Below are 25,304 nucleotides of genomic sequence, written 5' to 3'. Positions count from 1 at the left end.
GATGCCCCTAAAATTACCCAAATCATCTGATCATAATATATTGTGTCGTCCTCGATCATCTCCAGACCCCGAAATACATAAATACATTTTTGCATGATCATGACTGCTGATATTTACACCCTACCTCCACTCCATTTGCTGTCTTTCACCCCACGACTGTTTTCTCATAATTCACCATATCATGAAAGCTATAATCTCAATAGTTTGAGTGTTCACTTCAAAATTTTCAAAATGATAATTAAAGTTTAAACCAAACATGGGGGCTCAGTGGTAGCGCCCGCCTCATGAACGGCAGGTCGTGTGTTCGATCCCCGGCAAACTCATGTAACTATAAAGATTTTGCGAAAATAGATATTCTGCCTTCTTGTCAGACACTCGATGTTTTAGAATAGAGAAGGGTAATAATAGCATTCTGTTACACAGGGCCCACTGCATGGGAGAACAGTTAAGAGCTGAATTGGCTACCCCGAAAAATTTGCGGAAACATTGAATAAAGATATTTAGAGAAAAGTAATGAACGAAACGAAGTGAAACATATAGGCCTTATCCTGTTGTTACATTGAAATGATAACATTCGAAGTAAGATAAAACAAGATTAATCAATCTATTGCATCTGTATGTACATTTAGGTTACAAGCTTGGCTGTGACATCAATTTCTAACACATTACTCTTCATTGATATGATTTTAGGGTCTAAATGTTAACGTTTCCCTTTAAAATAACTGCGAGTCGCCACACGGATAACAAGACTACCGCAGAAGTACCACTGAGCAAAAAGTAACTCTTTGATATCAGAATTACAATAGGTATTTTCACTACCATCTTCTCGCGCTCTCCTTGTTTTCGTTCGAGCGATAATAATCTCATATTTTTTCATTTCCACAAATGGCTTGCTCCCCCCCCCCCTATCCGTCTAACAAAAGACTTTCCAATAACACTGGTTGCGTGGCCTTTTGACAGCAACACCTTGACGTCATCAATTATCATCACGAATATTTCTCACCATGTTGTTTTCAGTCCCCAGAATACTGGTGTACTGCAAATACCATGAATACCGGGGACCTGCTACACGATACACTTTTTACAGGCTCATTTAGTTTTATTATGTATACTAGTGAACTTTCATTATATTTGTTGTTATTTCCCTATTTATGAGCTCATTGTAAAGAACCATTAATATAATGGAGATAAAAGGTCCCTCATGTTCAGATAACATGAAAATTTATGGCCCATGTTGATAATTTGTTGTTTATTTTTCGAACATGAAAATTGATTGTTGATAATTTATGGTTCTTTAATCTTTATCTTCGATATAACATGAAAATTGATTGGCCATGTTGATAAATTGTTCTTCATGTTCGGATAACGTGATATTGACTGGCCATGCTTTTCAAAAGACAACTATTCCATCACGATTATGCTTAAAGAGAAATTCCAGTATTTGCAGTAAACACTGATTTCATGAGAAAGTCTGTAAAACAAGGCTTAATTGTCAGTATATCATCGAGGATCTAGATCTGGTACAGTTACATAAACTGAACTTTGTGAAATCTTGAAATCTACGCTGAAAAATGTTCACACTGAAGATCACCAACACAGATAGGCACACGTGGGACAGTGTATTATTATTGCTAAAATAAAGACCCGACGGAAGTGACCGAATCCGCGCTTATTTTGCTTATTTCTCAGCAATTACACAATTTCTTCCAGAATCCTTTGGCACATATTTTTTATTCATACAAACAGACACTTAGGTGGTCATTATATTAGATTCTGTAAAAAGTCATTTTTAGATCGTTACCAAAACTGGAATTTATCTTTAACATCAGTCACAATCAAGCTGGCAAAAAACCTTTTACCAGGAACGATTTATATTAACGGTATTTTTCTGCTGCTTGTACCGACTGAACAGGTAATATAAAGACATGAAAAAGATGACCCATTTTTTAAGGGGGAGTGGAACAATTATGTCTAAATTATCCATCATCATTATATCCTCATCTACCATTATTATTATCATAATTATTATTATCATTATTATTAATAATATTAATATTATCATTATCATTATCATCATTATTATTATTATCCTCATCATCATCATTTATATCGGGCGCCGAGTCGAATGCCACCAACAAGGCACAGTCCTATCTCATAACGTGTTCGCTGAATCAGTATTATTTTGCTTTTACAATTACATTGCCTCCAGCTATCGATCACCCATGAGAAATATGCAATAAAGCCAACACAAAACATCGATATTTGATATCAAACAAAACGAGGCATATATCACAACGGTCGCCATTATGACTTATTGCCAATGCATACTTGGGACTTGTACACAAATAAATGGAAATGGCACATGGGATATAAATCACTGCTTCGGGTTAATTTCGTTCGCTTCTATAGGCCTAAATAGTGCGCTCAAATATGAAGTGGTACTTCAGAATGTAATATATCAATATATGAAAGTCCTCCAGCATATCAGTTATGAGTATTAAATTTTCATATTACTTTCAAAATAGTTACACTCCATCTCGGTGCTTTCATATAAAAGTAATTTATAATCGCTCATGATTTCCAACAACAAGCTCCAGAGGAACAGTCCAAAATCATTCGAAAAAATCGAACCATAATCATAATGTGGTGAGAGATGATAAATATCCCGAAGACTCCTTTTTACGTTCAAGATCGCAAAGAAGGTTGGGACTCTCCAGATTAAAAGAAAATTATGATATCATTGAGGGTTTCAAACATGAAATACAAACAAAATTTTGTGATATTATTGTTCTTATTGTTAAATTCTATCTTGATTCATATAGTGTTTATTGTTAACATTGTTTTCTGCCAATCATGAGTGGATTCCTATTTCAACACCAATAGGGGCCTATAGGATATAGATCAATATCGGTTAGCCCCCCTCCACCAACAAAAGGGCATTGGCATAATCTACTTTATTGCAGCACATACGCCTTGATGAAACAAAACAAAGTATGTGCTTCTTTATCATATTCTTCACACGGACATTAACATGTATTGATCCCCCCGAAATAAATAAATGCTTCAAAAAGTAAACGACCCATGTAGATTGTCAACCAGTCATTTACAAAATATAAATGGTGGAAAGCGGAACAGATGTGCACGATGTATAAAAAAGGTAATGGACCAGTTTTCCGATTTCATATTGCAGAACCACAATGAAATATACTTCTTTTGTAAATGCAACCGACTCCTTGGGTTTGTGTTCCGCATTCTTCATTTAAATCAACAATATATTATCTTATATCGTTTTTTACAGACTGATGGACCAAATAGTTTCATCTTATGCATTTCTTTTTCTTTGATATTAAGGTGCTTTTTATCATTTCAAATGACAATACGACCCCCATTTTGGCCCGATGTCCAAGAATCATCGTACAAATTATTTACCACTAATATTTTTAGCATGAGACTTATTCTGTTTAATCCGAAAAACTTTGCTGTTTTGAAAATGAATAACTGTACATTTTGATTGATCAAAATTGTCTAATCAAGTAATACACCAATATAGAATTACAATTGAATGCTATACGATAAGCACATAAATAGGAAGGAATTTGGAGATTTTGAGGAACTGCAGCTCATTTTATATGCAGACAGGTGATTATTATTATTGTAGATAACAAATACGAAAAGCTAGACAATCAACAGGTACCGTAGATATTTAAATGTGGAAGTTTGTGGAAGTTTGTGAGTTAAAACAAGCCAATTTTGCATTTGACACCGAAAAGATTGACATGCACGAGGATTATCCGATACTGAGTGAAAGTTACGAAAACCAACCGGGACCGGATAATAAAAGAAAGTTTTGTTTAAAAGTAAACCGGTGGCACAATGAGAAAAAAAAATGTGGGAGCACAACATTTTGTATGGGGCAAAATGTATATAAACTATAAAGATGCGAGATAACGAAATTGTTGAACTTTTTAAAATACGATCTCGTTTTGTAAAAGATTTTCAGATAAGATTTTTTTCTTTAATTTGTATATTTTATTGAATCATAAAGTCATAATCAAGGTAAAATCAGATTTTCAGATAATTTTCAAAAGAAGATTTCGCCTTTCATTCACGCCTTTGCCCCCCCCCCCCCTTGGTCGTGGTCTTTTGGAGGTCCAGTGATTCAGCTAGAATGGTGGTATCTGCCCAATAGAGCATATGACAATATTAAGCATTATGTCGAATATACGCTCATACCAAATTAAACAAGCAATGACTGGAAAGAAATTTTGAAAAAGAGACGGTCGATATGCATGCTTAAAGGGATATGTCAACATACCTTATTAGTACATAGGCCTACTTACCGTGCTTGATAATTTTCATTTTGATACTTATACTTAAAGACAACGCTTTGAGTTTTTTAACTTCATTTTTATACAGTCCACTTACGAAGACTATGATACATATAGAGGTGAAGACAAAGCTTGAAAGATCGAGATATGAACAATTCCATATTTTTATTGACAGAGTAAACTGAGCCTTGACGGAGAGAAAAGTTAAATCACATTCGTACAGTAGGTCTACCGTATTCCATGGTGTGGCACGATAGTGTTGGTAGAGGTGAAAGATAATTTGATCCTTCATCCTTTCCGATCATTCCTTCTCCTTTCGCTCTTTAAATTCTTTTCTTTTTTGAATTTGCATCATTAAATTTTTGTAAATTTCTGAAAGGTGCAGCCACGCCCCAAAATAATACACATGTAGGCCTCTGTTGTAGAGCCAAACGGTTCTCTGTTTATTCGGGCTTTCGTTGAATTCAGCAAGGAAACGAACGAGGAAGCTAAATTAAAATTATTGAAGGAATTGTTTGAACACGTGTCACATTACATGGGGAAGCAGTATTTGAATGAAAATAAATCAGTTATCATGGTTAAGGTGTCAAATCGGATTTAAATGATTTGACGGTTTATTTGCGTCTCTTCCTCATCACCTTTGTTCCAATTGCAAATGTGCATGGTTTAATTTGACTTCGAATCTTTCATCTCTCAACTAAAAAAATCCCTTTTCAAAATAACCCAGCAATAATATGAAAAATATGCTCTATCAATCTCATAGGAGCCGTAAATAACTAAGCTCCTTCCAAACTACAGTTAACTTCCCGTATAAACATATTTTTCCAACATACTCGTATGATCATGCTCAATGCAGGCATATCTATACAGGCATCCTCCTACTGAAAGCAAAACTCTAGTCTAAATACATAAGATCACCCAATGATGATATTCAAATTTCATAAAAATAGGTGTTTGGCATTCACTGTGATCATGGTAATCATGCATTATCAGATATTAGAAATGTTTTAATAGGAGAAACCTAGGGAAAAGGGCCCTAATTTCGGGTTCGGGGAGGTTTGGATTTTTTAATGTCGTAATCAAATAAGTTTGGAATCAATGACCATTTAAGTGATTCATTCTAATTCTTAGAATCCGGAACAGAGCGGACACTGGATGAACTGGCTGTCGTCACGTGGACATGGTGGAGGAATCAGACCAAATCGGGGGAGAAGAGGGTAGATTATATAGCAAGGCTCGAAGATAAATTGGCATGATGGATCAAAGCATGAATGCATGTATGTTGATTCACCTCTGAGCATTGGAGTATCACCTTTCGACTTGTCGGTGGGGGAACCCCTACAGTGAAGAGCAAATCGATCAGAAATGTGGCTAAAATCAATACAGACGCTGTCTACCATTTACACGGTAACAAATGTCTGATTCGATAATGCTTTATTGGTGCATTCATTATCATAGCTTTTATAGTGTTCAAGATATGGTTCATAGCCCCATAAGGTTGCACTTTAGTGTATACATGTATATAGGCCCTATTTACAAACGTGTTTCGTTTTATGTCTGTTGTGTAAGCTCCAATGTCACCCGTGTATACACGAAAATATTTGGCAAACGATATCATTTAGGTTTTTTTTATATTATCTCAAATGACCTATATGACATTGACTTTGTAATAGTTATTACAACATTCTCCAAGATATTCACATAAGATTTGTAAAGCACTGCAATTCCATATAGAAAGGACACCCTCTTCGATTGTTGTAGTTTTTGGAACGTGATATCATTTTTGTATACAATATAGGGTTCCCAGCTTTTCAAGAAAACAAAATTCCCTGATTTTTCCCGATAAATTAAAAAAAATACCTGATGATTATTTAAACCCATTCCCAGTGTCACATGTTTACTTAGTTGTTGCAGTGAATTACATGTATTTTCATTATAAAAACAGTAATGTAAAACTAATTAGTACCAACATAACCATTCATTCAATGGATGTTGTTTTGATAAGCAACAAAATATAACAGAGTCTAACTGACTACCGTGCTTTCTACTCTTGGGATGATCAAAATTCCCTGATTTCCCCCTCATTAGAGGCATTTTTCCCGGATTTGAGGTATTTCTTTAAATCAAATTCCCTGATTTATCCCTGACTGGAAAAAAATAAAACAATTTTCACTGATTTCCCTGATGGGCTGGGAACCCAGAAATAACAATTAGGCCATCTAATTAACAAAAAGTCATTTAAAAGGAGAAAATGTAGGGAGGGGCAGGGTATAAAGAGGTGTGGTCATGCTTGTCCTTGAAAGTTGAAGCGGGGAGGAAAACGTGACAAATAAGATAAAACCACAAGAAGCGGAATAAAGGAAGCAAAATGTATAAAGTAAGAAGATAATAAGGAAATGGTATTCCTAAGTAGAAAGTCAAAAGTTCCGCGCTAAGATTACAAATACCAGTAAAACAATATCATTGAAGGATATAACAAAGCTACCAAATGACATTTTAATACAATTACATCTGTACATAGTTCATTTCAATTGGACCGTTGGAAGTATCGACACGAATGGTAAAATAATTTTCGAAAGGGTGGTGTATGCTCGTGACAAGTTTAGAATCGATAGCCGGGATTAAGGAACCTCCCCCCCCCCCAAAAAAAAAAAAAAAAAAAAAAAAAAAAAAAAAAAAACCTAACCAGGCAAAACAATTATTCGGACATTTCAGTTGTCAATTAGATCCCGATGTCAATTCTATTAAAAAAATAAAAAGTTCTTTAATTTGGTCTGATGAGATGAGTTTGCGGACCTCTAATGAAACAGTGTAAATAACTTGAATAACTTTTGGTAATTTTGTATATATACTATTAGTTAACTTCCGTGACCCCTTCCCCTTCCTCCCATATTATGACACTTCGAAAAATAGGCATATAGGGACTATCCTGTTCTTCAAAACAATGTAGGTCTAATAAAAGGAACTCCTACCCACACACCTCAAAACAAACGTTACTATTCATCAAAAGTATGTCTGTCTTGACAGAAAACAAAGATAAACGACAAAGAACGGTTTGTTTTCTTTCTCTCCTTTTCACCAAAAAGTGAAAACCCAACTCCGGCAAGGTCGGTCCCAATTTTTTTCCGAATTAGAACGAGCCTATTTGGCTTGACATAGGTTTGTTTACATTTGTCTGTTCACCGTCTCTGACTAGTCACTCCTGAAGCCGCAAAACTCGACCCAGTCACAACTGAAAAATCCGACACCCAACTGACGGCGCAAGCCCAGTGCCAAATTGTTGAACGAAAACGAACGATCGACTGTCTGACTGGGGTTTCACACCAGCGTCTACTTTGGCTCAACCCATGTTCTGTGTCAAGAGCCTATTCTGTCATCCATTGTCTTCTTGTGTCATGGTAAACATGACCTTTCACAGAAGACATATTTGTCAAGGACAATCAAACTATCAAACTCCTCTTGAAGCTCAAGGGGGAACTTGAATCGACCGCTCCTTCCCACTCATAACTTTTCTTATCTCCATATTTGTACCATGGAACTACGGTACGCAGCATGTGAATGACGATTTATTGTTGTTTTTCACACTGTAACAAAATTAATGTTGAGTAACGATTTACCGAAAAATATTGGCAAACGGGCATTTGTCTCAGGTAATTTTCACCCCCCCAAAAAAAAATGCGCAACTACGCATTATTTGGCGTTATTTTATAAAAAAAAACATGCATCCATCTTTTCATGTATGGATGACAACTTGTCAAACCTTGATGACATGGCATACCTATAGCTTTGTGGATGATTGCAAGATGAAGCAAACATAATGCATGCAACTGGATTTCAATTATCAATTACAGATTTATTACAAGTATGGAATATCAGAAAATAAACATCAATGAATTAGAATAACTAGAAAAGGACTATTTGTTTTTTCGCCGAGAATGTCGACAATCTTTTGGTATCTAGTGGCTTAGTGCAAACTGCGTCATCTAACTCCTTTTCAGATTACAATAATCAATCAGCCCCAGAGCTAAGATCCGGAGTGATGTTTTAACCATGGGCCTACTATAAAACACGTTTTAACAAATCATAAAAAGTATATGAATTGTGACACCTGCCCCTCCCGTGTTAGGCAGACGCTTAAGGCAGAATAACGATGAATCAATTTATTATGATTATTCCCAAATGCGTCATAAGTTTATTGTAATTGGACGAAACTGGGGACAGAAGATTGCGGTCTTTATTCAGTACCAAAAGAATGGGGGCTATTTTTCTAACAGCACAGCTTGTTCTAGAGGCATTGTCATATAACATACACGTAAAATATCTTCATCTGATTTTTTTTCCTGACATTAAATTGCGCTGAAGGTTGAGGCAGCAACCACTACTGGATGAACCTCCATGATAACTGCAATTATTGTGAGAGGTAGAATGTAAGAAGGCAATCCTATGGCAATCTTTGGGATGTTGGCAGGAAAGAGACGAAGTATTAAGTTTTGAAAGACATCCAATCGCTAAACGCAGTCATGTGAAAATAGAATTGGCAATTTGGTCCACTGACCGCTGAAAAAAAAATGTGGTTCTAAATTTACCTATTTCAGTGTTTGGTAAAATTGGAGTTCTACATTCTCACTTCCGAATGGATTTCGATCAATAATAAGAAGTAGCCGTTTATAGGTCTATATACAAACAGGATTAGAGCGGGGTTTTTTGGTAGGGGGAGGTGTCCATTCGATGCTCTTCAGACACATCTGAAATGAAAATGAAACTTGCCCCTAAAATGCCTTGACAAGCAAGAGGATACGAACCCAGCCCAGACTCCTTACAGGTCATCATGAGTGATTCGATGAATAAATAAAATAGAGTTCATAATTAAACTCACAAATAATGAATCCTTACGAAGAGAGTTGACGAATGTGAATAAATAATACACATTACAGGTCAATTAACAACTACCAAGGATAATCACACAAAATAAAGCATCAATCTTTTATAAACTTATTCCTTCAAGTGCTTACTAAAATGACTACATCTTAAATATATAATGCCATTAACGGGGAATCAAACATTGCATTCTCTGTATGCAGGAGAGGGACTAGTAAAATAAAGGCCCACAGGATGAGAAAGTTTGGAAATGGGCATGGAATAAGAAAGTTGAATTTGACGAGTATAGTCCCTATAATATGTTAGGGACAACTCTCCCACAAGTCGTGTACTTTATTATTCAAGAATGGATGTTTTCCCCTATAGGCTATAATAGGCACATATTACATGGGTCCTCACAAAAGAAAATATCATTCCGAGTAAAATTTTGAAAAAAGGACGAGTTATATATGGAGGAGTTTTCACTAACCATACATCACACCTATGCGGCCAATAAGAAAATAATTTCCAAAGGGATAAAAGTGATTAAAAGACTATATATTGTTGTATTGAAAATACTTTCACCTAATGATTTTTATCTTCACATGATGGGTAAGATCTCGTGTTCAGGAAAGGGGAGTTGTTCCTATAATCTAGGTCCCAAGATGGAACCAGAGATTAAAATGCGGAAGTCACACCGTAAAAAGGAAACCCCAACAACGTTGATAAGCCAAGAAAAGAAGATCTTCATACAACACTGCTGAGCGGATTTAGGTTATGAAGTTTCCATTAAATCCTTCCCTTAAAATAATGGAATAAATAGGCCTTTATGAAATATGGCTGGATAATCATACACTCATTCTGGAGTTTGTATTTCCTTACGGGATTGTTGTAGGTCCATGGTCCAACCAAGGATCCAACTAAAAATAGTCCAACCAAATAAATGGACAAAATCTACCGAATCATTGGTGGAATCTTCCACGATTTTGATTTATTTTTGATTGGTCACATAATTCTGCGAACCAACTGATTATTGCGAGCGATCTTTTTTAAATGTACACTTAGGACTAAATAAACCTATAGGACCTACACAAACCTGTAAACACCAAATATTGCAAAAATAATTATCTTGTAATGTCCAGCTTCGAAGCTGTATAACATAAATAAGGAACAATGTCAATAGGAGCTCTGTCTTTATCATTAACGAGTGTAGGAAACATGTTCAGTGTGGAATGCGGTTGTCTAAGCTCTTCTAACCAGCTAATTTATAAATGAAGACTTTTTCAGACAGCATGCCTTGCTGTATCATCATTTCCGATAATGTTACTCATATAAATTCCGTCAAACTACAAGATCTTCTACCAACGAGACACGGTCTGATCCAAGTCGACGGGGTTAGTCACTAATGTGTTCCAGGTAATCTCTGGATTTCACGTTATTGAGTCACGCTTTTAAAGGTTCTTAACAACTTCTTTTTACAAAGAAAGAGTTGAAAAATCACTCCATATTTGTTAGTTAATATTCGGAAGATACATATAAAATTGTTTTTTGTCGTAACCAGAACGTGTGAGCAGCGCTTTTAGTTTTACATTTATAACACAAAAAACAGTTCACAGCATAGGCCAATACATTATGCGTAATCTGAGCATTATCGCGCCATTTCCGCTTCATACATACATTTACGTGCCTATATATCGTATTATTGAATTTCAAAAATAAATCTCGCAATTTGATGAATGGCACACGAGCATACCTTTTAAGTTCATTACATAATAAATTGGCTTAGGTTGAGCCTCCATACAAGTGGAGAACACATCACAATCGACATAGCTACCGTCATATCCTCCATGTAGCTAAATACTCCATCCATGGAGCTATATAGCTACATGCTCCATCTCATCTCACTCCATGATTTCGGTGGTAATTTGAATTAAATGTAACTTATCTTTTGTGTACTCTGCTTACATCAAATACGAGTTAATTTGATTCAAAGAAACACAACGGTTATGAAAAATTAATATTGCTTGATTAAAGCTTTGTCCTCATTCGCCATTAATAAATCAAAATACCTTTAAGTGAACCAACCTACGTGTAAGCCTACATGCCTTATTAAAAACGAGAAATTGTAAAAGGAAGGTATTGGTTGGCAGTTTGAAAATAAATTTTGCAACTGAATGTGCTCTGAAATATCCAGGTGGAAGGAAGTTAAATGTATGGGCTGACACCGTGGAGTGCCTAGCAATGCCACAAAAATTGTCTTTTGAACACGTACGAACAAACTTGGCAACTGACGGACCAAAAATAGAGGAGTGTCGTGCCATTACCCAGGCCAGTGGATTTGTTAGAATGAACATGGTTGTAATAGGTCCATGGAATGAAAGAGCAGACAAAAGGAAAAGTCTGAGGTGGTTTGAAAGATCGTTATCTGAATCTACATCCTGGCCGAGACACCGGGTACAGGAAATGGGTTGATTCCTGTTGATCTCCACAACGACTCCAAGGACACTGTCCATGTTCCAGAATCGGTACGCTCATTAAAATTTTGTATTTTGGGATTTTCAAGGATATCCACCATTTCATATCCTCCCCAGTCCTCGATGCCCGACCATGGTGCTTTAATCGCCCGACCCAGGCGACCCTATATACAGCACGAAACAGAAGTTGCATTTGAAATATCAGCTTACGCGCTGAATTGAACAATAATTATGTTGTAGAGCCACTTTGATGTGACCTACAAAATTATACTGTTTCACGAAGACTTAACAGGGTAAATTTTCTAAAATTTTGATTGAAAAGAAGGTTCGGATGTCGTACAATGTCCTAAATACTGACAAAATAAAATGAATTGCGAAACGTTGCCATAAACCTATTCCGACCCTGGAAAGGATAAACGCCTCGTTAACAAAGAAGAAAACAGGAAAAGGAACCATTGGAGAGATAAAGTTGTGGGTATTTTGCCATGGATCGAAAGAGAGGTAATCCTTTGTGGTTGCACCTGAACCTCTTCATTACTTTCTCAATCTCAATACAAGAATGTCACCAAAGCAATTACACTGGTGGCGCATTCATCCAAATTACCACTACCAGTTTGATTGTTCCATCCTCGTTCAGACTTGAATTATGAAGGTGCATTACAACAGGTCCTGCAACGATTGACAGTGGTCCCCGCTCTAATTAGGCTTTTTTTTTTCTTTCTTTGCAGTCGACTTAGTATCAAATAAAATAAATATTTGGGTTGTTTCTTTTATCGATGAGTGGACTATCATCCATCCAGTCTGCATTCGAAGTTCTTGTTGCTATGACAACCCCTCAGGAAAACAAAAGGAAGGCTTCAGGTGGTCAACAGAAGCATTTGCTTGGAAAGTGTGCATATTGCATAAGATATCAATTTTGCCTTCAATATTTGACGTGGACCAAACAATGATTATTCATATCAGGATGTCTAAAATTGAAATATGTTGAATATCTCCCAGAGCCTTGAAATACCTTTCGTTTTGACATTTGACCAATGTTTTCTGAAATCAGGCTAAGAACCTTTTCGCCCGGTATCAATGCTCTCTGAAGTGAAACTTGATGCCAACTTTAACCAGGTACCGGGTGCATTCGCCAGTGTAGTTTACTTTGAGCAGAGCGTCGACAATGTTTTGATAGGCGTGTGTAAGGCATGAAAACACATGACCTTAAGTGACCTTTGAACTCTGAGACGATATAGGTCAGTCTACGGGAGGGCATGAAGAGCGTGTTATTTGATCAGATTCGAAGTCAAGGAATCTACTAAAAATCGGTGGTATCTAACAGCTACCGCGAAATCAACTACATTGAATACGCTTTGACCAGCCCGATTATACTTCGAAATGCTGTTGTTTCAAACAGCTCAACAATCATAAAGACAGTATAATAATAATTATGTCTGAAGTACTATCTCCTTGCGAGTTGAATTGGTAATATCGAAGCAACTAGTACACATGGGTTTTAAAATGGGGGAACGACTTCCAAATGCAATAGCGCACATACAGCCAGGTCTGATAACGGCTCCAATGATGAAGGTAATCAAGAATGAAGATTTCAAAGCAAACAATTTGATAAGCCTTGACTGAGTCTAGACAGTGATATTTTTTATTAATAACATAAGATTTCAAAATGAGCTTACCTTGTTTGAGTGATGCATATTTCTCGCCAAGCACGAAGGCACCTTGTGGGCAACTGTCCTCAAGGACAAAGGAAGTTGCTTTTGTCGTCTTGCTGGTCGACCTCAGAACCTTTGTTCCGCTGTCCACTCCTAAGAAGCCCCTACTGTTATCCCTTAGTTGCAAGTTACCGGAATTGAAGATGAGGGTGTACTCTGTCTTTTCGTTGATGCTATCAACAAGCTGCCCATCAGATTGGACAAACTTCCCGTTGAAGGCCTCAAGACAGTACTTTCCTTTCCCTCCATAGACAAGGGTCAATGTAGAATCTGCTCCCCAAGGCACCATCTCGTCGGCGACTACTCTGTCCTCACCATCCTCGCTTATTTTCAGATGTGCGTATAACTGCTGCTGGACGTTCTTCATGCAGACCTGTGGGTGGATAGCTAACTGCACTGTCCAGTGCACTGCGGGATTGGAATCACTGGATTGATTACATATCAGCTCGTCACTGTTGCAAGATAGGTACCTCCCATGTGTAACATTCTTCAGGGCCCATTTACCATCATCCTGTATCTCGATAGAGAATCCTGTGTCCTTGTTATTCGCCCTGTCATCACAATCGCAATAGACGTTACCATTTTTATCTGCCGAGAGATAATTCCCAGTGTGTGACTTCAAGTAGCTGACGTTTTCGTCTTGCTCTAAGGTCCATACTTGTTTTAACTTTAGTGATGCCCCCGAGGCGTTGACTTTGCCACCAAACTTCTCGGCCGTGAGGTATCTACCGGCTGAGTTGATCAATCCAAATTTGTATTTCAAATTCATCGCAGACATGATGTTTTAGGTTGATGTTCTCCAGTGACCGCTTCTGAAAGACAGATCAAAACACAAAACTAATTGAATGGGAGCATAACATTTTTTGGGGGTTACTTGTTCAGAACCTGGTGACTAAAGATAAAGAAAATCAATGGTATTATGATGCATGTAAATACATTGTATATAGGCCTATCTGGTTTAATTAAAGCATCCTAATCGAGATAGGTAACTATAATAATCGCATTGTATTTTAGCGGAGATGTCTTATTTGTAAATTAACAAAAGAGTTCGCTGTAAATTTGGAAAGTCATACAAAGACGATCTTGAATCCATGGACGAAGCGATCGAGTTTAATTCGAGTTCATGTTTAAAATTATCCATTATGATTAATGTAATTTGAACTTCTGATAGACGTTTGCCCTTTGAACATTGCAGGCGTTTATGGGCGTGTGAGACAAACGGTATGAGCGATGACAAATATCACATTTTGTCATGGGGCATTAGTACTTGATCAACCAGCAAGTTTAGAGCCTTTGGACAATGTCTGATTGTCATTTGTATTTACACAACATTGCAAATAATGGTACAATTGTTTAAAGGGCATAATCAATTTGACTATTGAATCTTATTGTGAATATATATATATATGACTTTGCGACACTCGAATGAAATTTGCACTTAGTTCCACATTTCATTATTTTTATAAATGCACTTCGATTATCTGATTATGTATGTATAATTGTTACCAATAATTCCCGAAGCATAACAATATCTTTAACATTTAAGAATGATCAATCGAAAGCTTGACCTTTAGCTTAAAATGTTATTTTTATTGCAATGCGATTTTAACTAATTGCTATTCCTCTTCAATATCGCAATTGTTGTCAGAAAGAAGGTAATTTCTTATGCAGAGCAAGAAGGCTTCGATTGAGTATATTGTATGACCCAGAAACCATCATAACAAGACAGATTTGTCAATAATTGTAAAAGAAAACGAAGTAGAATAACCTGAAAAAAGGAAAATCTGACTGGATACGTTAACCTCACACTTGAAAAAAAAATGGAAAGAGGTCGGTTTAATATTACGTTTAATAGAGGTACGTTATTACTATTAGATTTAACCAAACAGTGGTTAAGTACGATGTTAAAAACCTGCCATGACCAGGAGCAATTACATCTTTATTGGCATAGGCCTTCAGAATCACCAGCTGACAAACTTTCACAAACGAAAAAACACACATTTTTCTACTTCAACTTGGATTTCGAAGTGATGTATCAATGAGGAAAAAAAGAACTCTGGAGCCGACTTGCCCACATCCTACACTCCAATGTCGAAAGATAAGAAAGATTCCCTATGTTGGCAAGAACACAGGGACGAACATCACTACATTTCAACATTGGTCCACCATACCGGATGTAGTATGTTACACACGCCAACTTCCGTAAGTGCCACGCCCACTTTATCTTCACACATATTATCGAGCCTTTACATGCTCTGCCCTATCAAGCTTCCTAACCAAGGTATCACCATTTGTCTGACTGGTAATAGGACTTCCTGGTGTTACCACTTACCAAACCTTCCAATAAAAGATAGGAATACTCCTTTGTCTTATTCATATCAATATACATCATGATACATTCACAGATACTGTTGGTAACAATATAACATGAAAAATTTGCAATCCCATCAGTGTTACCCATAAACAGAGCTCTACATAATTCTACCCTAAGGAAAAATGGGGGGGGGGGAAATAAATACCACGATAAACTATTCAAGCTTTGCATACAATTTACAGTAAACTATAGTACTGTATCTATCGCCCTATTTCATGATATTATTTTTTTTTACAGCGTTTGTGCATGGATGCCTGTGCTTTATATACCCTCTTCGTGTGAATATTTCGTGGGCACCTTTACCATCCCAGTCCTCTCCATTGGCACCACACATTCTGATCCTGTGACTGTTACGTGCGCAGTTTTCCACGGTTGGCCTCGCAGGTCTTTTGTTCAAAACCAAGCCATTTCATTCTTCTCTTTTCCAAACCTTTTGTTAGAAGGCTACCGGGGTGCAGGTTTGCTTAATGTTAATACACCCCATAGAAATCGAAAAGGATTTCTATTCTTATGCAAAAATTCTCTGTGGGTATGCACCCGACGGCTTGCCCTTTGCGACAAGAAATCAGTGCAACTACTTGGCTCATGCTCAATCACATGAAAGCAAAAGTGCAAACAAAAAATATTAGTAGGCCTATCATAAAGCAAGGAATCGTTAGTTCGTATCTCCATGAAAAAATGAGTGTTCTATGAAATAAATTGGCGTATACACATCTCATTTATTATTTTATTTCAAAGCCAATCGACCATGAGGTAAACGGACACTCAACACCAATCACCATCCTTTCAAATTTTAGATCTACGAAGTACAACAAACAACGAAGTCAGAAGCCAAACTGTGGCACCACATAAAACAATCTAAAGCCGCACCACCACCACATCCACAACTTTTCGATTGGATGATTGGGGTGGTAAGTACTGGCGAGTGGCAACATTATCGGCACCACACACTGACCATGCAATTAAACAACATAGTCTGTACACTTATGTCATTTTATATGACAGGCCATTGATCTAGACATGGAGGTATAGAGGGTAGAATAGCAGTAGCTAGGCTGCTAGCACTCGAGCAATAACTTTCATTTAGTTTGCCACAGGTTATCAACAAGGAGCTTAGTCCGAGTTTGCCAAAGTGTCAACAACAAGGTGTTTCTATCATAAAAAACGATTTCCCAGCTGCCATTTAACTGTGAAGGGAAATCTTGATTAAAACTTTCCCTGGAATTTCTTGAATAACCGAGAAAGTGATGAAACAGGGAAATTAAGCAGAAGACAGTGGTTGTTGGTTGATGATAGGACATGTGATAGTACCACACCAGGAAAGGAAAATACATGAATTTGTAATATGATATCAATACAGGGAAATAAAAACACTTCAGTAAGAATGTTTATTATCGAGACAGACCTCAGTCAATACACTCGCTATCTATTCCATTTGTAAAAATAATTTTCATGCTATATACTTACATGTACCAGGGTTGTTAAAAAGTAAGTTAAAACTTGGTTTTCTGATGTTTCCCTTTAAACAAACTAGACAAGGCATGAATGTCTTTCCCCAGACAGGCATAACCATGCTCACCACACACAAATCCCCGCGAAGGTCTTCACCCCTTGCTTACATGTCGGCCTTTTCTATTTAAAGGGAAAGTTGATATTATTCCGACGTAAAGTGTAAATACTACTAATGATTTCAACAGAAAGATTGGAACCGACTTTCTCATTTGAATTTTTTATAACGCCCACAATTTAATGTGTGCATATTAGATATCTACAATCCAAAGAACCCCGCCCCTTCAGTACCTTTCAACTTCCACTTCTGTCCATCAAAAACAGGCCATATAGCTTGAATTGGATGGTGGTGTAAAAAATGACACCCATTGGCGTACAGACAGTGGGCTTGGGGGCCAAGGACTCCAAAAATTTTCACGACCAAGAAAAAATAAAGCCGTACATTATTTTACTCATATGTACACATCCTTTATATTTTAAGAAATAACATAAACACTCAGAATTGGGCTACAAAACGGACTCTTACTGAATAGTTTCATAGAATATCCATCTGTGTTGATACATGATTAATTAACATTTCACTACGAGTAACCATGCAGGTTTGTGAGCAAACTAAGCACTATTCTCGGCAGATGGCGAAAATGCGTTTCGGTCACGCGGTTATGGCACTAACGTCTGGACCTCGTAAAATTTATTACATTATTTAGCGCATAAATTATAGCTTTACACCATTATAATGCTGGTATGATGAAGTTCGCGGAAAGAAAATGCCCACTACGCTTTATCATACTGCCATTCGAGGTCACCATATGAAATTTATGAGCTTAACCATTATTTCTGTTTCAAGTAAATGCATAGCTATGTTGCATGAAAAGTGAAAAATCTCCGTATTTCCAGGGCGTCTGCGCATTCGCTGAACAAAAAATTAGAAACCATTATTACGTCACAGAGTGGCATCCCTGGGGAGCGTTTCATGAAAGTTGTCAGCACTGACAAGTTGGCTTTATCCGACAGTTACCATAGTAACAGTCAGAGGCAAGTGCCTCACAGCCAATCAAAACCAAGGATTTCACTGAAATTGTCAGCATCGACAATTTAGTCAGTGCTGACAACTTTCATGAAACACCCCCCTGAAGTACTCAGTGAATGCAGTCATGCTTCGCGGTCATGGCAGTTGTGTCCTTAGAACCCCCCCCCCCCCACATCACCCAAACCTTCGGGGAAGTAAATTCAAATCTCAGTCAAACAATTTTCGATAAATTTTCAGAAATTTGAAGACGTTGTAAAGGCCTGGAAGCTGAAAAGGTTTGTACCCCGAACGAAGCAATAGTTCGCGGAAAAATGAATGAACATTCAGAGTTTCAGACCAGGGCAGTTATTTTTTTTTTTTACAGGGTTTTATCTGGTACACATCAACGAACACTACCGACCGTGGAGAAATGAAGAAAATCTGACAAGGAAAAGGTAAAAAGAGAACGGATTATCCGAAAATGGTGATAATATTCTCACGGTTTTTAATTTTCTTTTGCGCGAACTTCCAGACCCCCCTTAAATATGTCAAGTTTGCCCCAACATCGTAATTTACTAAATTACCCCCAGGCTAACCATGTCATATCATCGCTACCTCAATGGTCATAATATGCATACGCGCGTTCGTGAGTCGTGCTTGCTATGCTTTAACCAATGGTTGCCACGGTAATTGATAATTTAAGCAGGCGACACATTCGCTGTTAATCTAGCCATGTATAGGTCCACGATCTAGCCAATCTCTTTTTATCGTCGGCGCATGTCTACAAGCTTACGCGCTCCAGTGAATATCATGTATCTAATGACTTGGGAGTAATGTCTTTTCCAGGATATTTTTCTTTTGCATTTTATGTGAGTCTTGGATCATAATTCCAGACAAAGGGCGAGTCACCATGCGTGATATTTGCCAAAGATTGGTATCACCAGGGACGTAGGAGGGGTTGGTCGCACCATGGAGCTAGCACCATGTAGCACGAAGTGTACTGAAATATATTGAGGAGGGGTTTTATAATGGATGTTATATACGGGTCCTTCGACCAGAACGTTATATTGCTCTGATAGTGCGTGTGACAATTTTTTTTTTGATCCATCCAGAAAAAAATTCTTACCCCTCCTGGGAGCAGGATAATGCACCATATCCTCCCTAATTTAGAACCTTTTAGGATGTAATATCATACAAAAACGAATGTTAAGAGAAAGACAAATAATCCGTTTATCAATTTATCTGCGCCCATACAATTGGGATTGGGCATATTCCAAAGCCTTTATTCGCATGTTATTCAACGCGAAGCTAAGTAGCATACAATACCAAACTATAAACCGGCATAAACCTTCTAAAATAATATATTACAAAATGTCTTATAAAGACAATGGTCCGTATTCTGAAGTCGGGTTTAACTTAAACTCAGGTTTAAAGTTGTGGTTTAAGTATGGGAAGCCAAAAGTATCAAAATTTTTATTAAGTTGTATGTTTCTTATGTTTACTGTGCTCTTTCCTGATTCATTGATGGTGAAGACAATCATCTATTTATACTTCCTAGACAATTATGAATGATTTGAGAGCCAAATGAGCTGAAGTATGATATCTCTCCTGTTAGTTATCTATGGAACAATTGGCTATCCGTACTTAAACCACAACTTTAAACCTGAGTTTAAGTTAAACCTGCCATCAGAATACGGGCCAAGTAGGTTATGTGTTTTATAAATCTCATCATATCTCGGCACCAGAAATCATCATTACTCATGAAACCCATAATAATCTTTATATTCCATATTACTTCCATTTACTTTGCCAAGAATTCCGAACGAGATGTAAAAAAAGTTATATGCCATAAGTTGACGTTGAACAATAGATTTATTCTCGAAAAGAGTCGAATAGCAGTAATGATTTTCATCGGTATTTATACTTCAATTCCCATAAATTCTTGAAATTTGGTGAATGGCAGCAAATAATCTTGTATGCCGACTTCAGGTCTACGCATCTGATGAACAAAAGTGTAGGCTACCTTGTACCAGGGAGTAGTAGCTTGCATATACAATTCAACAATCATACGCACATACAAACTCACAATTCCTGAATTACGTAACAGATATTAGACAAACGAATACCGGAACACGCACGGTCTAATCGGGTTGAAAGAGTGCATGGGTTCAACTATTGTAGATGTACCGTAGATCTATTCACAGTTATCATTGGTATTGATTCATTGTATGTATTCAAACAGCTTAACATTATAGTCATGTACAGTACTCACATGAGTCACAATATTAAACAACCTCCAATGACAATGTTTGCTACCGAACCTCCGAAACAGACGGCATATTACACCAAGCAGAATAATAATGACAAATACTAATAGAAAGTGCAGTACAAAATATGCACCGCCGTTAATGTTTTGCAAATCAAACAAACGAAGACACGCAAGAAAATGAGGCATAAATGCTAGTAGAAAGTTGTATTGGCATTATCGTGATGGTGGTGTACGAGACTGTTTTGGGAAATCGAGTCTCGTGGCTTATTAACATCAATTAACACACGACACATCTGCATACTTTCTCATGATTATCAATAGGAACTACCGATCGAGCACTTCACGAAACACCTGTTCGGGGGAAATCGAGTCAAGTCTTCATTGCTCACACAGCACACAGAAGCCACCTCAACTCTTTCACTCTCTTTCCCTCGCTCATGATCACACAAAGTTATATACGTTACTCGTTTATGTCTTACCTGTAAAAATAAGATGTTTGGTATTAAAACTCAAAATTTCCCCTTATTTCAGGTTTTATGTTACTAGCTCCAACGTTAAAAGTTATCCTTGATTCGAGCTTTCGACTTGAGATTGTAAAAGTCCTCCGTCTCCGCGAAGCCAAGACCCTTATGTCAACGGACGGTTCGTGTGTGCACACAACACATAACACTACACTACTTGCTACTCCCTCTGGCTCGGGGACTGCGTGGTATACAGCAGCGGGGTTAGGAGTTCGTTTACTCTGTGCGGTGTGCCTTGATACGAGATGGGCGGGGCACCGGCAATGAGCACAGATCAGTGGGCACTGGTTGTGTCACGTGATCAAACTTCTCGGCGAGTCACTTTTCTTGGCTTGTGTAGAAAGAGAAGTGAGAAAAAAAATCACATATACTATAGTTATATAGTACTAGTAATTTACACTGGGAAAGAAAGCGATGTGTTATTTTTTAGAATGTCAGTAGCAAACGTTTCCCAAAAAGATGTTATTCCAATCTTAAGCTTACACTATAGAGCTATTTCACTTTCCAGAACAATATGCTAGCTCTATCGGTTGTGCTGAATTCCAAGTTGTTTTTACTGAAGTGACCAACTAATGTAGATTCTAATTTTCAACACAATTGTCTCGTTCTTATATATCACTGGAACGTTTTATCTTGTTTATTGTTATTTTGTTCCACAAAATGTGACCTTTGTTCACCCTTCTCATGATCTCATCAGGGTTCCTTATAAGGCAATAATCTGAAATGAATGAATGAGTCAACCCTATTATTTACCTCGAGGCACCCCATTTCAGCCCAAGATTATTCCGAAACCACCGATAATCACAACCCTTCTATATTTACAACCAGTTCCGAAAAAGAGCCGAAATATCTGACCCGGACTCAAACTTGACAAAATATGTACTATTCTTTGGAGATGACGTCAGCGAGAGGTGTTCGGTATAAACTATTGAATGGGGAGGGTTCTTTGAAAGGCACTATTTAGAGTATTACCTCATTGAGAATGAATGTGAGGGGAGTCTCATGTCTGGAAGTGCCCAGATAGTGGTGAATTTGTTACTCTCTAACATAACATGACATGACATAATTACAGTGAATCAAACTTCGGTGAATGCCCAATATGACAGTGAAGGCGGGGGGGGGGGGGTTACAAAAGATATCTCCACATTGGAATGTAAAGCCTGAAATTTAAGTTGTAGCCTATATAATAATAATAATAATAATATCTGGATTTATAAAGCGCTTTTTGCCTGAGGATATATACTGGACCATTGAGCCTGATGTTATGTTCATTATCAACGTGCTGGTTACATCAGGAATATAAATAAGGGCGATGTTAAAGAGGACAGGTACCGCCTCATATGGCTTTTCTTTAGTGGTAAAAATATTTTTAAAAGGGAGACAATAAAAGGAAAATACTATATATTTTAGAAAAGATGTGTTTTTCGGGTAACCTTGAAAGTTCTTCTTAAAATCAAACTAAATCAAACTAACTCCCCCTCCCAAAATAAAGATTCACTTCCGCCTCCCTGAGCAACTAATGTTAAACAGAAATGTATATTTCTGATGAGAATGTAGAAATGCCGCAAAAATTTCACCTAAGTAATTTGGATGATGATGATGAAATATCATGTTTCTAAACAGTAATCACTCTCCATGATATTAGATTCCCACTTGTATCTAGAAAAAGCGTGAATATTTGCATTGATTCCGATATGGCTTCCATGTGTAAGTTTATGGATATAAATTCCCTTGCCAATACGGGCAATATTCATTAGCCGGGTAATATTGCAGTAATGGTTTAGACCTTGATCGTCCATTACCGCTGTTTGGAAAAATCTAATTAAAAGTGACGAGATTAAAAACACTCGTACTAAACGGATGTTCTTTTTTTTTCGTATTGGTGTTGTGAGGATCCTATGATGTCAATATTCAGGTTATTTTCAGGTCAATTATAATGCATGATGGGAGCTCGAAATACATATAACATTATATATTTTGAATGATAAAAATGAGTGCAATATACGGAGCTGTAATTAGGTATAAGCATGGTATAAGCAAGGGTTAAATGTTATCACCATGAATTGACACATAACCATTCCATAAAGATAACATTGGTGATGAATGATGATGATGATGGTGATGATGATGATGATGGTGATGGTGATGATGATGATGATGACGATGATGATGATGATGATGATAAAAACGACAATAACAAAAACAACAATAATGATTATTATCAATGATAATAATAATGATGATGATGATAATACTAATACTAATAATATAATAATAATAATAATAATGATAATAATACTGATAATAATAATATTAATAATAACAAATTAACAATGATAATAATAACAATAATAATAATAGTGATAATATTAATCATAATCATAATAATCATAATAATAATAATAACGAAATCTACAAAGGAAGAAAGCAATAGTAGAAGTGAGTGAAAACAAGAAGAGGGATAAGAATATAATGTACTTTTGCCCCAGGTTTCATAAAAGGGCAAATATTGATATGATCGATTATTTTCTTTTCTTGAGATTGGGCATGTTGGGGCTCTAGGATTAACTTTACGACAATATGGAGACTGTAAATAACTGTTTTGATCAGCTTCTTGTTCTTAATGATACTTAAACCGGGTAGCTATTATGATCTCACATGGACAGTCTTGAGTTTGGACAATGATTATGTTAAAGGTATTGTTTAACTTTGTGAGCAGCCGATTAAAAAAATTCTCAAACCAAGATGAAACATGTGTTCAAGTGCATGTATTAGAACTAATAAACCCTGAAAACAACCATAGAGAATGAAAAACTAAAACTACAAGGCAAACCCTGATTTTGTAAATAGGCGTCTTATAGACGTCTAAATAGTACACATAAGTGTATGGGATGACATTAAGATGGTGTTTTCGGTCACTTTATATTTCAATTTTTGAAGCACTAAATAATTATTTTCGAACGCAATTTTTTCTGGCCTTCATTTTTGTAACATATCATAGACACAGGTGACAAGTGTGACCTTCTAGCTCAGATTTTTTAAAAGTCAAACCAATGTTAACCAATCACTTTAAGCCTTGCATGAAAAACGATTTTTGGAAGAGTTGTCTTGAATAAAAAGTCCATTACTTTGAAGGATTGGATACTCTAAAATTGAATTTTATTGCGCCAGGTTCTCAACTTTTTTTTTAATTTTATGCTCTTTTTTCAAGTTAACCCTTGCCCCCACCCCACCCTACCCCACCTGACAATACACTGCGTCTTATGTACATGATTTTTGTGTTATTTCATTTCGTTTGGTTTGTTTCCATTTGTGTAAATGTAGCGCACAGCATATACTGAATAATTATTTATGAAACTGTGGAATAAAAACTATCAGCATAAGTTGTTTCGAAACCAAGACAATAGCTCCTATTCCACGATTTCTTCATAAAAACAGATTTTACATAATGACATAATTTACATAAAGCGGAACCCGAACAAAACAAACAAAACAAAAACACTAAAATCGTGCAAGTATCCTTAAATAGTTCAGCAAAATGTCAGTAGCTTAGAAATTGTGGTGCGGATTTCGCAGAAGAAAATACATTTCCTTGATAAAGGGTATACCTATATACTTTGTGTGACGGAGTGGGAAAAATTTTCTTTTAAATGTCTTTTTCATTTATATCATTATTATTTCAATTGAATTAATTATTTATTATTCATTAATTTATTTATCTGTTCATTCATTAATTTGTCATTATGGAATATATTCAACTTGGTGATAATTCATTGATGTGCAAAACAAACTTGGATGTTGTATCTCCTAATATTTTTAGACGCTTCTGACGAAGTCTCAATTAAAAGACGAAAGCTAAAGCAAATAATGGTGTCATGCGTCATCTGTTGAGTTGGCCTCGCCTCATCTCATTATATATATATATATATATATATATATATATTTCACGGACTTCCAGATTGTGATCATTGACGAAGACACGAACATAATGACAAACATTGCAAATATATCATCTTCTGAATACTCTTTCAAATGTTGAATGTCGAATGTCTCGAACAGGTCAAACGAAACTAGCTTATTCTCAGAATAACCCCAATCCTGAGCTTTACTTAGGTAAACCAATGACGAACAAACACAGTGTGACGAAACAACAATCAACAACAAGTTGTTTAGCATGACCAAATAAGGAATCTTCAGAGGGCTACCGATTTCGGCAGGTATACAAATAAGTCGAGATTTACTTTATCTTAT

General features: G+C 36.6%; 1 protein-coding gene across 2 annotated transcripts; it reads right to left on the bottom strand.

Annotated features, from left to right (window-relative positions):
* Positions 1-8,279: 8,279 nt before the first annotated feature.
* Positions 8,280-21,636, bottom strand: LOC129270360 (fascin-like). Of its 2 annotated transcripts, XM_064105640.1 has the most exons (3): positions 21,537-21,554; positions 21,012-21,384; positions 8,280-14,183 (listed from the first exon to the last, which is right to left on the bottom strand). In XM_064105640.1, the coding sequence occupies exon 3, from the start codon at positions 14,147-14,149 to the stop codon at positions 13,142-13,144; it is 1,008 nt and encodes a 335-aa protein (XP_063961710.1). In that variant the 5' UTR covers positions 14,150-14,183; positions 21,012-21,384; positions 21,537-21,554; the 3' UTR covers positions 8,280-13,141. The 2 variants fall into 2 exon arrangements, with proteins under 2 accessions (XP_063961710.1, XP_054763727.2); XM_054907752.2 differs by having other exon boundaries at positions 21,012-21,636.
* Positions 21,637-25,304: the final 3,668 nt, after the last annotated feature.

This window comes from Lytechinus pictus, chromosome 10 (assembly GCF_037042905.1).
Source record: "Lytechinus pictus isolate F3 Inbred chromosome 10, Lp3.0, whole genome shotgun sequence".
In the NCBI taxonomy this organism is placed as follows: Eukaryota; Metazoa; Echinodermata; class Echinoidea; order Temnopleuroida; family Toxopneustidae; genus Lytechinus; species Lytechinus pictus.
The sequence above is the reverse complement of the archived record's forward strand: the minus strand, read 5'-3'. Positions and strand labels throughout refer to the sequence as shown.